The sequence below is a fragment of the Eublepharis macularius genome, chromosome 9 (assembly GCF_028583425.1).
Source record: "Eublepharis macularius isolate TG4126 chromosome 9, MPM_Emac_v1.0, whole genome shotgun sequence".
NCBI lineage: Eukaryota > Metazoa > Chordata > Lepidosauria > Squamata > Eublepharidae > Eublepharis > Eublepharis macularius.
The window spans coordinates 38,010,695-38,027,378 of NC_072798.1; the positions used below are offsets into that span (position 1 = coordinate 38,010,695).

The following is a 16,684-nucleotide window of genomic DNA, read 5'->3' on the forward strand; positions in this document are numbered from 1 at the left end:
GATATAAATAAATGCACTGACTCCCATTGTCCCCTACAATGTTAGCAGGGTATACATTGTTAACATGCATGAAGTTCCCTGAGACTAAACGCTTCCGGAGCCAGATGGCACCCACACTTTTAGCCATCAGAAAGGTTTCAATCAATCTGACAGCACACCTTCAAGTGCATCTGAGGTTACAGCACATATAAAGTAAGCGTACTGAAAGAAGGGCATTTGCCACCTAATATCCTACCTGTTCACATCCACAAACCAAGGACACCCAACCCATTATAATCCAGCTAAACATTGGTTACAGCAACAATAACTCAAAGCACAAGCCAGGAAGTGTTACTGGAATATATTTGTAGCTTTATTAGAGACTACAGGCCAGATTACCACAACTTGCCAGATACTATGCTGCTTCCTCTTTGGCAATACGGTCTTTCTTGAGTGGTCCCTGCAAAGAAAATTACATCATGTCAGTGTATACAAGATTTCCCAGCATGTCTTACAATAAACAAGGTATGTATTTTAGGATTTTTCCCCTTGCTTCTCGAAGAGGCAGCAGGGCAATACCACAAGACTGTTGGAATTTTTCTGCTGCCATCTACTGATCATATAATATACAGTAACTAAGACAAATACAGGGCAGGAAGGGACCGAGTCAGAGCACTGACTGAAATTACTGGCGACCTGCCTACTGGTTGCTGAGATTTACAAAATGTGCTGGACTAGCATTCTCTTGGTGAGAACTAGCAAATCACTTATTGTAAACAGTGCCTACTCATTATTTAGCATCAGTTATGATTTAACTACTGCAGCCCTGGATAGAATTTGTAAATTTAATACTGGTAAAGTATATGGTAAAAAAAAGAAGTACACTACACAAGACTGAAATAGCACACTCCTGGCATGCAAAATATAAATGCTCTCTTTGGGAATAACTGGATGAACCCAACCCTTTGAGTAAGATTTCAAGGGGGCAATTCTGTGAAACGCACACAGAAGTCCTACCAATTCAATCTGAATGTATCACAAGTTAAAATGAAGCTTTACGGCAAACTACATGAGAAAAACTAATTTGTCAAGAGCTCATAGTTTATCCCACCGTTGCAACTTCATGTAGTGCAGGATTCTAGCTCTCAAGACTGGCTTAACATTATTCATGTTTTACAGCAAAGGCCAATGAAACCTCATTCCATAGAAACCAGGCAGGATTGTAAAGTGGTACTGCCATTTGCTTTCTTTATATACAGCTTTCCTAATGGTATCTGTCTAAATGCTACTGATCATCATTTAGCAGCATCCCTCCATAGAGTCTCTATTCATACTATTGTCTCCTTCACCATACGGCTCTTACCCAAATGGGATCTCCAGGCCAGGTCTTCCCTAGGCAGCAAACACTTCATAGAAAACAGGTGACCCTGGAGCTAGACTATTGATTAGTATGGTTCCTTCACATTTTGGGGAACAAATTCCTGTCTCCCACACTATGACGCAGTTCAAACACAACACAGGTGGAGAAGGCCCAATTCAACACAACGAGCACATCAACATTGCATCTAAGGATATATGCAGCAAGCAGACACAGAAGGCAGCAATCTTACCATGAAAGCCTTCTTTTCCTCTGCTGTCTGGAAGCGGCCATGACCAAACTTGGAAGTTGTGTCAATGAATTTCAAGTCAATCTTCTCCAGCGCCCGGCGCTTGGTCTGCACAAGCAAGGACTAAGGAGAAAGAGTGGATCAGAATGAACTGGCAACTACAATTACTACAACCTTCAGACTGTCCCACCTGGAAACATTCAGGATGAGTGGGAAAGTAAAAGCCTGGAGGCACTGTTCTAGAGCTCTTCCCTCAACCTGAAGCACTCATGTATTGTAATCCCTGGCCTCCCGCAGGGTGTACAAGTCTTGCCTGCTGTTTTTGAATGCACCACGCAATATATGGAACAAAAAAAATCAGCCCCCACCCAGAAAAAAATTGACAATGCCACCATCTTAAAGATGTTAACTGCTGAACAAACTTACAAGAAGGATCCAATGTGACCCAAAAGTATCCATGTATTGCTCACCTTGCGCAGAGTGAGAACTCTCTTCTTGGTCCCAACAACACAGCCTTTCAACATGATAAAATCATTGGTCACTTCACCGTAATGAACAAACCCGCCCTGTATGATGAGAACAAGTCAATGTATAAGGCATACTAGATGTCCCTAAACAATTTTGCCATTTCCCAGCAGCTATACCGAACCCAGGCAACAGAAGCTGTTAGCTTCACTCCGAGCACGATTTACAGCAGAAAACTCGCCTGAGGAATCTACTTGCACGCAAAAGCAGAATGGCACCTTCAAGAGCTGCTAGAGTTAATGATTCAAGCATTAGAATTTACTGTCTGTGCCTCAAGCTTTGGCTTACACATAACACAAAAGTCTTACTTGCCAAGCAATATTCCACCCGCAACCCACATTAACTAGAAAACCACTCACCAGAGGGTTGATGCTTTTGACAGACTGATCATACTCTGTTGAAGCATTATTTTTGATCAGCTTGCCATCTTTGATTTGGTATCCTTGGCCAATCTTGTAGATCTAAATAAAGACAGAAGGAAAAAAAGTTGCTTTTTAACAAACTGGGAAAAGCTGACAATGAAACCTCAATACCCACCTCTTAGGCTCACTATTTTCACTAATGATCTTGATTCCTCCAATGTCTCACAAATGTTTTCCAGCTGGTCACTAGTGTGACAGCACCTTCTACCCCTGGATTATTTATGAACTTGGACATGTTTTACTTAAAAGCTATGCTTACAAAAAAAATCTTGTTCAAGTTTGCATTATCAACCATAGCTATGGCCTTCAGCAACAACGATTCAGTGGGCCCATTCCAAAACTGCTCCCATTCATTCTTGTATAGGGGAAAAGAGCAATAATTGCTTGAGCCTACAGGTCACAGTGGGTTAGATTCAGAATCCTTCCCAAGCAGTCTATTTGCTCTGAAAATCACAGTTTACTACAGTATATAAGGGACTACAGCAAGGAGAAGGAATCACATTAACATTTCCATACACTAGTCCAAAGCCAGACGAGACTTGATTTCTCATCTAACAACCTTCGGTGAAGAGCAATCTGTTCTGTTGAATATTACATTCTTTGTATGTACTACAAGGAAGATGTTAAGTGATGCTATCATGTACACAGGTTTGGCACATAACTCCTGAAGCTGTCTGCAGGTTTCCATCCAGCCAAGTCATCCAACCTCTTCTACTCATCCACAGCTATGAAAATTTCAGTGGTATACAGAACAGATACACCCACTATTCCAGCTTAAGGCTGCACACTGCAAAGTAAACCCATACCTTCTTATTGATTTCTGTGCGGTGATGGTAGCCCTTCTGACCAGCTCGAGCTACAGAAAAGGCTACACGAGCAGGGTGCCATGCACCAATGCAAGCCACTTTGCGCAGACCTCTATGAGTCTTGCGGGGCAGTTTTTTGGTGTGCCATCGGCTGGTAACCCCTAAGAACAAGAGAAAACAAATTAAGTTTTTCAGTGGACCCCCTAATTCTGTGAAAAAGTAGCTGACAATGCTTCAACTGCCTATCCTATGCCCCTCTATTTACCAACAAGATCCGACAACTACCACCACCCCTTTGCACACTTAGCCACAAATTAGACATACAATAATATCATTTTTCAGTGAGCAAAGCTTATTCCCTATCCTCGATTCCGAAGCTGGTCTCAGAAGGAAGGCAGCATGGAATGACTCCTCATGGGTATCAGGCACTGTGCTCAGTGCATATTCCATGACCTCATCACTGAACAGCTGCTATTCAAAAAGGACTCCCCTCCTCCTTCCCTATGGCTCAAGCAAAAATACAAAGCCACTATAACATGGGAAAATATTACCTTTGTATCCCTTGCCCTTTGTGACACCAATGACATCTATCATTTCATCTTGGCCAAAGACAGTTGATACTGGCACTTGCTGCTCCAGCTTTTCCCGGGCCCAGTCAACTTTTTGAGCCACAGTGCCACCATTCACCTGGATCTCCATCAGGTGAGACTTCTTTTGCCGCAGTGGAAGCATGCGCATCTGGGAATCCAGAAAAAAGGTTTTCATTACTGTAGTGCAAACAGCACAGATGCCTTTTAAGTGTCCTGCATCAAGTAGGTATTTCTAGCTTAACTAACCCAATGTATACTGTATTTTTAAATTGTTTTGGAAACTTTACTTCAGTGTGGGCTATTACTAAACTTGATTTTGGAATCATATGCCATTAGAAATCATAATACCCTACATGAACTGGCAAGTTTCCCAGCAAGCTCACAGAACTTGCTACATAAAGTGAGCAATAAAGCTTTACAATGACTTGAATGGTAACTAAAAAGAAACAGGACAACATATCTTAACACTGTGCAAGAACTGGGACCCTTTGAGCTAGTGGCTGCCCCACTCTCAAGCAAAGCCCTGGGAATGCCATGCATGTAAATGGTTAAATTCAACAGCCAAAAAATTGGCTTTAGATAGGAGCCTCACAAACTGCTTGGTAGGCAGTAATGTAGGAGTCTGCAGAGCATCATCATCTAAGGTACACAGCATCAAAAACCAGATTACAGTTCAAGCAGCCATCTCAGTTCTTATCCCATTCAAACAGCGTTGTTTCCTTAATATCCAGGTCCCATTAATTCCTATAGTCTTCTGTCAATCCATGCACTCTGTAGGAAACATAGAAGACATACCTGGGTGTGAGCTATGACCCTGATAACCTGGCAGTACTTCTTCATGCTGTTGAAGTCCTTCTCCAATTGCTTCTTGCCTTCGTCATCTTGCCACTTCTTGCAGTACTTGGTAAAGGCCTTCTTCTTGGACTTATGCCTTCAAGGAGGAGCAGAGAGGGGGATTGGCACAGCCCTTCATCAGTCCACCCAGGGAGGTGGTTGAGTGGAAGAAGCTGCCACAGGAGGTTGGTTCTGGCTCATTGCTGGTTTCTAAGGTCTTTTCCACCAACAAGAGGAGCCTGGAGCTCATCAGCCAAAGGCAAAGCTGCCAAAGCTGAGCGGAGCTGCCATAAACGCATACAAAAATATTAATACGCACTGTACAGAACAGTCATAAGAAATAATACGGATTGGAAATTCCTTGTTTGATATTTATTTTCATACTAATTGCTTTACCTTTAACAGAATCTTAGTATTACATAGCAGCTAGTGCTGCTTCTGGACTCCATTCACAGGAGAAATTTTTACAGCTGACTTCTGTATGTGAGGAAAAACCCCTTGTCGAGTCTACAAGTGAAAGTGGTCCAAGGGAACAAACTCTAAGTCTATTCCCACAAGTAAAAGAGATAAAAGGGTATGCCACTGTGAAGATAGCCAACTACACTCAGTACTCGACAATCAGCAACAAGCGCCAAAAGCGACTTTCTTATGTCCGCCCGTCGAGGAGATCATCATGTGTAGTGTTCGTGTACAAGTACCAGAATTATCATCACATTTAAGCACAAAATACTGTTCCTATAAAGAGCCTTACTCAGATTCAAAAAGTTTTCTGTAGCGAATGCTGAGATGAAACCCTAAGGCTCTCTCATTTTCATCAGACTGGTAACACAGAAATCCTGAATTCTAAAATTCTTCAGCTGTAGTTTATATTACCTAGACTTAAACTTCACAATGCATCTTTCTAATTAGAAAAATTAATTCCTGCCCTCATACCAGTTCTTGTAGAAGCGACGCTTGCACTCATCACTGATATGCTCAGCAAAGATGGTCTTGAAGGTCCGAAGGCCACGGGGGGTTTCCACATAGCCTACAATACCCACAATGACCATGGGAGGTGTTTCCACTATGGTAACTGCCTCTACAACTTCTTTCTTGTTCACCTCTGTAGAAAAGATGCACAGTAGTTAGTATCAAGACACAGTAATGAATCTATACTTTCTTACAAATAAAGGAACAGACAGCCACGTTAGACTGTACCAGAAACCACAAACAGAAGCCTTGCAGGTTGCAGCCCTTTAATTATTAACTTATTTATTGGGGCAGAAGCTTTTGTGGAGCACACTGAGCAACATCAATTAAAGTTTAATCCACAATACTTTTGTTCCATCTTTAAAATGTGACTAACTCCTGTTTGAGGGAAACTTTAAAAGCAACTCTCAAACAATTTCAGCATTTAAGACCTGACAAATTAAAAAGGCATGTTACATAGCCAGCAGAATAACTATAGGTATGGAATCAGAACACTACTCTGATAAACCAGAGAAGTGTCCAAGATGAGGGCCAGAGACAGTATAAGTATTTTAGCTGTGTCTAATATTTTAATGCAGGTCAAAGAAAATAATGGTGACTGTAGCTTTCTCTCATCTTACATAAGTGAGCATAAATGCAAAATGACTGGTGCAATTCTTGCCTCTGCACACCCACATCGTCCAGGCTCAGACTCATCTGCAACATGGGGATGATCACAAAAACATATAAATTTATATATAAATATAAATAAATAAATAATGGCCTCTTAGGGAGTTGGCATGCATGTAGCAGTCTTCAGCACTAAAGAAACGCCTAGTATTAATTTTACTCCCCTCCCTCTGAACAGCTTTCCACAAGACTGATAAATACATACTGGATCCAGGCCTGTCAACTTCACGAACGATGTGGGTCATGCCAGCCTTGTACCCAAGGAATGCAGTGAGGTGGATGGGCTTGTTGGGGTCATCCTTAGGGAAACTCTTCACCTTGCCCCGATGGCGACGGCTACGCTTGCGAGGTAGAAAGCCCAACGATCCATGCCTGGGAGCTGAAAACTTACGATGGGACTGTAAAGAAAAACGTATTTTGCATAGGTAGCAGAAACCAAACTATTTTCTCCCCTTCTATCCCAAATCAAGGTTCTTTTCAGGGTAAGATGCTCCAGGTTCTTTTAAAAACCAACCTAACACAAAATCCTCTCCTCTATCCACAATCCAGAGAAGTTAGCAGTGTTAGTCTGTAGTAGCAAAATCGAACAGTCCAGTAGCACCTTTAAGACTAACCCACTTTACTGTAGCATAAGCTTTTGAGAATCACAGTTCTCTTCTGAACTGTGCATCTGACAAAGAGAACTGTGGTTCTCGAAAGCTTATGCTACAGTAAAGTGGGTTAGTCTTAAAGGTGCTACTGGACTCTTTTTGATTTTTCTATCCACAATAAATGTCCTAAAATAAGAAGTGTGTTTCCTCTGTGTCTACATCTACCTAATCTACTTTAACAAACAGACAAGTCTTTAAAATGACAGTAAAGTCTTTTCAGAACACAGGCTAGATCACTGCACAATTTGCACAGAAACCTGTTAAATTCACTTTAAAATGCTGCATTAAAATTAAAAACTAGCTCTCTTAGCCATTTTCCAGGATGTTTAACTTTAGGAATCAAGACTGTTTCCACTTTTGCCTTACCCCATGATGTAAATCTGCCATGCATTTGGTGTATCAACAATAGAAGCGATTATGAATTATATATAAAATGGGTTTTACAATTATTAAACAAACACTATGTTATTGCTATATACGTATTAGCTACCTACATGGTGTTTTATCGAGTTCAAGGTAACCAAAGCCTCATCCTGAGTAGTTTATAGATGCAACACCCTATGAAGTATACAAAGTTTACCTCTAACGGATAGCCCCACATATAAAAACCAATTCCCTTTCTATAATAAGTGGTGGTGGAACATGCGGTCAAGACATAGGTGACTTATGGGAACCCCTGCTGGTGTTTTCAAGGCAAGAGCTTAACAGAAGTGGTTTCCATCATATGCCTCTGCACAGCAACCCTGGTCTTCTGGGGATGTCTCCCATTCAATTACCAACCAAGATCGACCCTGCTTAGCTTCTGAGATGAGGTTTGCCAGGGCTAGCCAGGTCAGGGTTCAATAAGTACTCATTAGTAACCAATAAAACATAGTTATTGCGGCCAGCCACCACAGGAAACTCACTTCCTATGCTTAACAAAAAGCATGACAAACTAGTTAGCTCTATATCTGCTATCAACCATATTATACATCAAACCATATAGGAGACTCTTGCGTCTACAAATTACTTTTTATTTAGAGTTTGTGATCACGGGATGGCGATTAGCAATCCTAGACAGACTTCTGGAGGTGGAAGGCCTATGTACTACTCCGTACTATCTGTGCAATTTGGTAGTACAGTCCTTGAAACCCCACTTTTCCAGTCATTTTTAGAAAATGGAAACAGATGTTAACTGTGATCACCCCAACACACTGCAACCTAAGCAACTGTTGAAAGTTCCAGCGTCACGGAGGCAGCCTTTACTGGAAGAGCAGGCCGATACCGCAGATTAAAGTCTCTCATGTGCGGCCTACACAAGTAAAGTCGGGCCCCGCTCACTATGCCAACTGCAGACAGGGGTCAGTGGAGGCCTAGAGTTCCGTAAATAGCTTTCAGGTTACCAACAGCAAAGGCTATACAACAAGAAAAACGAGGGCCCCACGCAGTTGAAACGATCACAGAGGCGATGGCGACGGATAACACTTTCCCCACGCCACACAGACACTCACCATCTTGTCTCCGAACCGACGTAGAAGAGAACTATCTGACCGCGCACGCTCTATTTATATCCTCTTCTCGTACGTACGCAAACGCGTCGAAGCAACGCATGCGCTTTCCAAACCATCCGTGCGTGTACGAACTCGCGATACCTTTAAAAAAGCGCCTGAAACGTCGCGAGCTTGTCAACGATAACGCCTTTATTCAAATTAATAAATAAATTACGGGTGCCGGTTGGACTCATACTGTCTTTAATATATAGTTGTATTGGGACAATACAAACTGGGAAGAATCGGCCACTACACTGGTGGGTCAACGTATTTACTCGGAAAGTAATAAGTCCTGTTTGCGAAAAAAAATCTGTAAAGGAAAACTCCAACATAAAACTGCTCAATTGGACTTCATGAAGAACTTTTATACCATTTTCCAGGCTCAGGGCGGCGCACAACAGTAATATAATACAGGATTAACACACAATAAAATTACAAGAAATCAGTAAAACTAGAGTAATCTGTGTACTGTTGACCTAAATGCCCCACGGAGCAAGACAATAATAGAGAAGTATCAATATGTGGTCTAAAATTATCCAGAATATTACATAGCCTGTCCAGGTGCACTGATCTCTTCAGCTTTCTTTCTCCTTGCACCCACAAACTTCTACCTCACTTGCCCATACTCTTCATCTCTCTTGATGTCTAGCTTCTCAATTTTTTTCAAAATATGATGATGATGATGATGATGATGATGATGACGACGACGACAACCAGAATAAACTATGTAAATTATCTGAAATCCACAGGTCCAAGGCTTTTAAACTTCATAGCTCCCAATGAATTTGTCTAATCATTTCAAAAAAGCATATGTTCTAAACTGAGTTTTATAAACCTCTAGGCAAAACATGATTATTGTTCTCACATTCAAACACCAGCACTTTCCCACAGCTGATCTGCACTGTAAGAATGCCTCCACTATTAACTCTGAAATCATTCCTCACTGCAACTGTCACATCTTGGCAGCGATGCAAGTGGAATATATGTCTTTTAGATGAGTTTGCTTTTATAAAATATGTGATGTCCATAATAGTCTCAACTGGAAAATCGTGTAGGAGAAAAAAGTGTTTGAAAGACTGTGAAGCTGATTCTGTAAGTAACTTTTACATGGTTGTGCAGTAAATAATGGCAGTACCTTTTAGCAAATGCTGCATAGAGTATGTTTGTTGATAACAAACAGTATTTGAATAAATCAGCACAAGCATCTTCATGTTAATGTATCTGAAGTATCAAAGCAAATTAAATTGTGCAAACTGATAGTAACTTCCATAGCCAGAAACTAGGTTACATCAACAACAAAACAATACATATATTCAGATAAGAGTTTGATGGAACACAGTATGTAACCTGGCACTTGTTAATTTATAGCAACGCTAGGTGTCACAGTAACCCTTGTCCTGCACTGACCTGTCCCATTGCCTAGCATTTCCCCTTCACCCTCAGCCACACCTTCTCTTCTTCTGGCTTCTCATCCTCTGTGATTAGGAATAGAATTAAAATTGTGCCCAGAGTGAGTGAGTGAGTGGCTGGTATTCATGAAAGCCTGGAACCAAATGTGGTCATCCTGCCTCAACATGACAATTTAGTCCTCTTTCTGATGCAATCAACTATGATGATATCATTCAGTCCTCTGAGGAGAAGTGTTCAACACTGAAGCTGGGGCCAGACAAGAAATCAAGATATTCATGGGAGGATAAGCGTAGCTTTACATCAACACTAACAAGGAAGATCCTGTAATTTCTCAGCCATCTAGAAAGCTGACTATGATGCTGAGAGCAAAATGGACACGGCGGCTGCCCCAGGCCCACCTGATAGCACTCTTCTTCTTGATGTATTCTCTTTGTGTGAAAATCTACAGGAAACTGCTGCATCCCTTTAGCACCATAGCAAAGCTGATCTTCTATTGGGTCACTGTCCATTTGGCTGGGATTTTCATCCTTTGGCACTGCAGCCTAAAAATGTCAAGTGCAATGCTTTTGGTTCTCTTTAGGAAACTTGGGAGGGAACTACTGCTTCCAGTGGTCCAAATCATCTGGCAATCCCAGTTGGCTGTCCAGAGCTGCTGCTTTTATTTGGCCAATGTCTTGATATGTTGTGCCACCAGATGGACTCTGAAGTTCCTGAAACAACCATCCCTGCCAGCTGCTTCATCTAAGATGCACCTGTCCCACTACCCCCTGGACTTCTTTCTCCAGCACAACAGTGAAAGCTACAAGACAGCATTGCGGCCGCTCATGCAGCAAATAGCTGTTGCTCTCTTCCTAGGATTCCTAGATGCGGTGCAGGAGACGTTTCTTCAGTCAGCAATGGCAGTGAAATACGAAGTGATCCAATTTTTAAAAAGCATCAGACCCACACATTATCCTGCTTACAAAGAAAACATCTTAGACAACATCACCTGTAGCCTCCCGTTTACTCGTGTCCCATTGTGTAACCGTTTCAAGGGCTCTGCACCTTGCAACCTCAAAGACATGCCCCATTCCATTGCCATGCTTAAGTTTGTCGTGGCCACTGAGCACATTGTCAGGGGACCAGGCAAGTATGGTTTAGAGGTCACGGCTACCCCGCTGCATGTGAGATTCCAGAACAACACCAGAATGAAGAATGCATTTTCAATACATGGGACAGACCCAGCTGTGAAGCAGATGAAGAAGGCCTGTATGGTCTTCATTGCTTTCTACCTTTCTGTGCTTTCCATCATCATGAAGATGGTCAAATAAAGAGACAGGATGTACAACTTCTTAGATGTGAGTTTCTAATTTAGGAAAAACCATCTTGTCTTAGCACCACCAGTCTGGTTTGAACTACTAAGGGTGGCCTTGTCCAGAAGAATCCCTCTCTGACTTTGATGACAAATGATAATATTGGAAGTGATGAAAGTAAAGGATCTTCCAGGGCCTGAAATGCATGTGGTGTGTTCCTGTTTTGTAACTTTCCAAATGTGGAGTATTGTCTGAGAAATCAGATAGTGTTGATTAGATGGGGCACAGGAATGAACTGCACATCACACAGGAGGGCTATACGGAATCTTCTGGCATTTTCATTTGCATTTTAAGGCAGCCAGGGTATTGGGACTGATTTTGATTGGAGCAGTGGCACTTACGGGAGCTGGGAGGTGTTCCTTTCCCAGCATATGCACAATTTCCTTAATTTAAATCAAAAACACACTGAAGCTGCTGTTAGCCCTGTGTGGGGAAAGCTGAATTCCACCCCCACCCCCCTACTCTGAAAAGTTAACAACAGTTTTTTAGGGATTAGTTTTGACTGGAAAAATGATGGTAGGGTGACACTTTCCTCTCTCTAGCATCTATCTACCCTGTATAGATATTTTAAAAAATCTGCACATCAGAGCCACATTGGGACCAGAGTATAATGCATAAAGTAAAAAGGGGGGTTAACCTCCCCAAGTAAAAAATTATGTCTGTACCTGTGTAGATGGGGGGGGGGGTTAGTTGGGATTTTGGGTTGCTGTGGCCCAACATTGCATTGCTGCTATCGGGAGAGGAAGGGAGTGTCAGGAATAGGATGGGGGAAGACTATGGAGAGAAAAGATGTGCTAGGAAATGGAAGCCAGTGAGGGAAGGAAAGAAGCAGAGCATGACGGGGATAGGGTGGAATGAGTTGTAAATATTTGAGAACAGCCCCCCTCCCAAATTTTTACTCTCCCCTTCCTGTCCAGAAGTGACTTTTCAGTCACACTTTAACCCAATTATTCCTCCTTTCCCATTCTCATGACCATGGAAGTGTTCAAAAGGGCCCTTTCCTTTGTTCTTCCCTTGTTGATGAAACTGACAGAGTCTGGGAAAGGTCTTAACTGGAGGAGTTTTTTCCTTTCAAAAAATAGTATGCACACCAGTGTGCTGGTGCACATAATAATTTTTAAAAACCCGAAAGGACAATGATGAAATCGACAAGGCTCAGCCGTGACAGTTTCATCACAGACCAGACAGGAAGGACAATGAATGACATGGTAGTGAGGTTGGGAGGCAGAAGCAGAAATGAAGGTTGCACACCAAGAAGATGAGATTGCATCATGTACTACTTCCAGGGCAGCATGGGCTGGCTTGTGGAATAGGCTGGCAGAGATGTGTCTCCTGCACAAGCTGAAAGGGATGCAGAGTTTTGCCATTGCCTTCCTCCACCTAGCAACCCCAGTCTTGCTTGGTGGTTCAAACACTGACCATGGCTGACCCTGCTTAGCTCTGTTGAGACAGGGCTAAGCTGGGCTATTCAGGCTGCTTTGGAAGTAAGTCCCATGTTATTCAATGGGGATTAGTCCCAGGAAAGTCTCCTTAGGACTGCAGCCATACAGCACCATCCTGAGCTGAGTTAGATCCCTCCAAGTCATCTTAAATCAGTGGACGTAGAATGGTATAACTCTGCTAAGGATGGCATTATAACACAGCTACCGTAATGATTACCAAGCGACCATTACCATTGAGAGATTGCTTCTGAATGTGATATGATAAAATTTTTTAATCCTTGCCTAGAATTCCTCTTACTAGCTTCTGATATTTTCTTATACAACCCCACTACTTATTTCACAGGCACAGAAGATCATGTTGAAGGTGAGTTGCACTTTCTTCAGGCCATCTGGATTTGATGATGTGCAAGCATCTTGGTAGCAAAGGCTACAATCCTAAGGATACTTTCCTGGGAATAAGTCCTATTGAGTAACATGGGACTTACTTCTAAATAGACCAGCATAGTGTTAACGGATTGTTATAATGTTATAGTGATCTGGCAGTTCCCAATTTTTAAAAACAGGTCTCCTCCCAAAGCCCTTTGATGTGTGTGCGGTGGCTGGGGAGGGGAAACCAGGCAGAGCACAACATCCAGGGGAGGATTCCTCATGCCTTTCCATCATGGTGCCCAGCAGGATAGTGCCCCATCCCCGTGACATTTTGAAAAGTTAAAAACCAAGGTCTAAAATGGCACCAGATCCCCATGGAATGTGGTATTGTGTAGTTTGGCCCCAAGGCTGCCCATCTCTTACAACAGATCTGCTATTTTACAATACTGTGTTAATGTTATGAACTTGATCCAATGAATGCTCAATCACTTATTTTTTTTTCTTTTTTTTTAATTTTTTTATTTTCATAACTACAAAACACTACACCAGACTATCACAAGGAAAGGGGAGAGGGAAGGGACAAAGGGGGGGTGGAAAAAGAAAAGGGGGGGGGAATGAACTACAAACACTAAACACTACACTTCAATGTTTCCCTTCATACTGTCATAATACAAAAATAGCTCCATAGAATAATGATGGAGTGGTTAATCATACAGAGAATAAACATTTCAAATTCTGATTAAACTTTCCTCCCCCTTCTAGGTCCCGGACGCAGTTCTCTCTGTGCAACTGCTGTTGCGATGCTCTCCTCCTCCTCCCCCCCCTCCGGCTCCTCCTTTTCTTCGTTCTTGGTGCAGCAGAGTTCTGGGTTTTTATTCTCAAAATCCTTTAGTTGATCTTCTGATAATATCTTATAGGCCTGATCTTTATATCTGAACCATATTCCTTCCGGGAATAACCATTTGTACTTTATTCCATGGTCCCTCAGAAGAGCTGCAAACTTTTTATATTTAAAACGCCGTTTCCGGACTAGAAATGGATCGTCCTTCAAAATCTTGACTTTCAAACCCATAAAGTCCAAATCCGCATTGTATGAGTTATATAGGATGGTGTCCTGAATCTTTTTAGATGAAAAGTCAATAATGATCTCACGAGGCAACTGTCGCTTTGTTGCATATTTTGAAGAAGCCCGACGGACCTCCAAAATGGCGCTTTTAACCTCTTCTTTAGTCGTCCTCGCGGGTGTCGCCAGTAGTTCCGAGACCAAATCCCACAGATCCTCATTTTCCTCCTCTTTCACGTTTTGGAGACGCAAAATTGTCTGCGTTCGTTCCACCTGTAGCCCGATCAGCTGGTTCTCCACCAACTTCAGCTCCTTTTTTGTAGCCTTCACAAGTGACACACTTTCCAGAGCAGACTTTTCTGCCCCCCCCGCTGCTGCCTTAATGGTTTTCACCTCGCTTTCAATTAAGCCCACCCTTTGATCAGTTTCGTTCAGCTTGTCAACAAAGGGTTTTATGGCTTCCACCACCGCCCTGCGCACCAACTCTTCGAGCGACTCCCCCTTCAAAGTAGCCGAGATTGACTTACCGAGAGCGGGACTTTGCTTCTTTGCTGCCATTTTGGGGGGGGGAAACAAAATTCTGGAACTCAACGAAGGGGAAGAGCGAGTCTTCTTCAGATCAACCTCTCCTTCACAAACGCTTGTAAAACAGAAGGGATTCGCTTGTTTACAGGCTTCCGCCTGTTTCTTTTACTTGCCGTTTCTCATTGCCCAGCGGCACTCGAGGCGCCACGCACATCTGCCGGCCTCCATAGGGACAAACGGGCAATTCCCCCCCCGCATTGATTTCGGGGAGTTCTTCCCGCCGCGTCCCGGACCCTGGCTCCCTCCCTGGGAGTCCTGGGGGCTAATCCTTGCGGATCAGCCGCCCGGTCAGGGTGCCCGGTCGTTTCCTCCCGGACCAGCCGAGAGGAGCGTCCGGCATGGCTGAGAAAACGAAACCGAATCGAATGCTCAATCACTTATGATATCAAGTAGTTCCACTCCAGGTTTTTATTATGGTTTCCAGGTCCAGTTGTGAATGTTCCTGGAGATATGGAAGTGGCACCTGGGAAGGGGAGGAAGCTCAGCAGGAACTTGATTTAGGGTTGGCAACTCTGGGGTGGAGAATTCCTGGAGATTTGTGAACAGCGCTTCAGGAGGGAGTTCAGATGGGATGGGATGCCATGGAGTCTACCCTCTGCAGCTAGCATTTGTTCTAGGGGAACTGATCTCTGTAGTCTGGAGATCAGTTGTAGATACAGAAGGACCCCAGCCTTCACCTGGAAATTGGCAAGCCTAGTCTTTACCTTTGTGACTTAGCTCTGTCTATCCTGTACCAAAACATCCATAGTGCTCAATCCCAAGAATTACTTGCTCAGTCTAAAAAGCCGCCATAGCTGGAACTGGAACAAGAACATTGGAACTCTAACAACCAAAAATCATACTGCTAATACTCCAAATTTGGATGGTAAACACTTTATCTAATTTCCCCTCTCATTTTGGAAAGATAGCACATCACTTTTCATTTGATCTTAGAACTAATCTTATTTTTATTTTAAAGTGATTTTCCCTTTCATTTGGTCAGTTTGCATGATAGCTTCCAAAGAAACGTTCTTTATAGTAAATTGCCATAAAGCTGAGCTTAGCAGCAAATCTGTGCTAATTAAATTCTAAGCTCATGCAAATTATGCAGACCTAATAAAATCTCAGTTGATTCATAATTAATTAGTACCTTAATTATTTGCCAGAAAACCAAACAGGTAGTGCCTAGAGGAGCATATATGCAGCTGCAATCAGTAACTAGGTATATGAGAAAAGCCATTTTGAGGAGGAGATGGTGTCCTTCTAATTTCCTGATAAATTCCGTTGCTACAGTTCTGTCCAGAGATCTCTCAGGTCAGCTACTATATTTGGCAGCTAATACTGTATTTACTCAAAAAGGAAGACAATCCTGAATGTAAGATGACCTCCCCCCACCCCCACCCCCAAAAGAACATAGTACACAAAAAGATGTTTATGATTGAACATAACAGTAATGTGTAATCAAATTTATGACAGCACCCTTTTTTTTACTGGTATAACTGGGGTGGGGGGTGGGGAGAACTTATCTTGATTTAATTAAATACTATATTTTTTTAGGGAACCAGATTTGATCCAAAGCCTCCAAAATTAAAATCACATGGCAGTGTCAAAACAACTTATCTGCTGACTCTGCTCAGCAGCTCAACATACAGAAATGTAGAAGGCAAAACTTCTCCTGACCTGGGAGTAAGTAATAGGAATTCATATTACCTAATTTTGCTGTTTCTGCAGCACTATTATCAAAACCACAGGAATAAGGAAAGGTAACCATACTTTTGCAGGGGTAATGGGATTTCTGTTTTCTCACACTTATGGAATTGTGAGTACAACACAGCTCCTCAACGAATGCTAAATGGTATTTAATTGAAAACAAGCCAAAGTGTAATCTGGAGGCATTAATCTTG

General features: G+C 42.5%; 1 protein-coding gene and 1 non-coding gene across 2 annotated transcripts; both read right to left on the reverse strand.

The window, feature by feature from the left end:
- Nucleotides 1–328: 328 nt before the first annotated feature.
- RPL3 (ribosomal protein L3) lies at nucleotides 329–8,611 on the reverse strand. Its single transcript, XM_054988381.1, has 10 exons — nucleotides 8,542–8,611; nucleotides 6,607–6,799; nucleotides 5,697–5,865; nucleotides 4,725–4,860; nucleotides 3,891–4,077; nucleotides 3,340–3,500; nucleotides 2,471–2,572; nucleotides 2,057–2,152; nucleotides 1,590–1,709; nucleotides 329–439 (listed from the first exon to the last, which is right to left on the reverse strand). Exons 1-10 carry the CDS (start codon nucleotides 8,542–8,544, stop codon nucleotides 395–397), a joined length of 1,212 nt encoding a protein of 403 aa, XP_054844356.1. The 5' UTR covers nucleotides 8,545–8,611; the 3' UTR covers nucleotides 329–394.
- Nucleotides 3,716–3,808, reverse strand: LOC129336396 (small nucleolar RNA U83B). The gene has a single exon (XR_008597712.1). It is a non-coding gene; the product is annotated as a small nucleolar RNA U83B (small nucleolar RNA).
- Nucleotides 8,612–16,684: the final 8,073 nt, after the last annotated feature.

What these genes read in the sequence shown, in the direction of transcription:
- RPL3 (XM_054988381.1), bottom strand. An exon ending in GGGTCATAGCTCACACCCAG is followed by an intron (nt 4,078 to 4,724) that starts GTATGTCTTCTA and finishes CTGGATTCCCAG; the next exon opens with ATGCGCATGCTTCCACTGCG. An exon ending in GCACAGAAATCAATAAGAAG is followed by an intron (nt 2,573 to 3,339) that starts GTATGGGTTTAC and finishes GTCTTTATTTAG; the next exon opens with ATCTACAAGATTGGCCAAGG.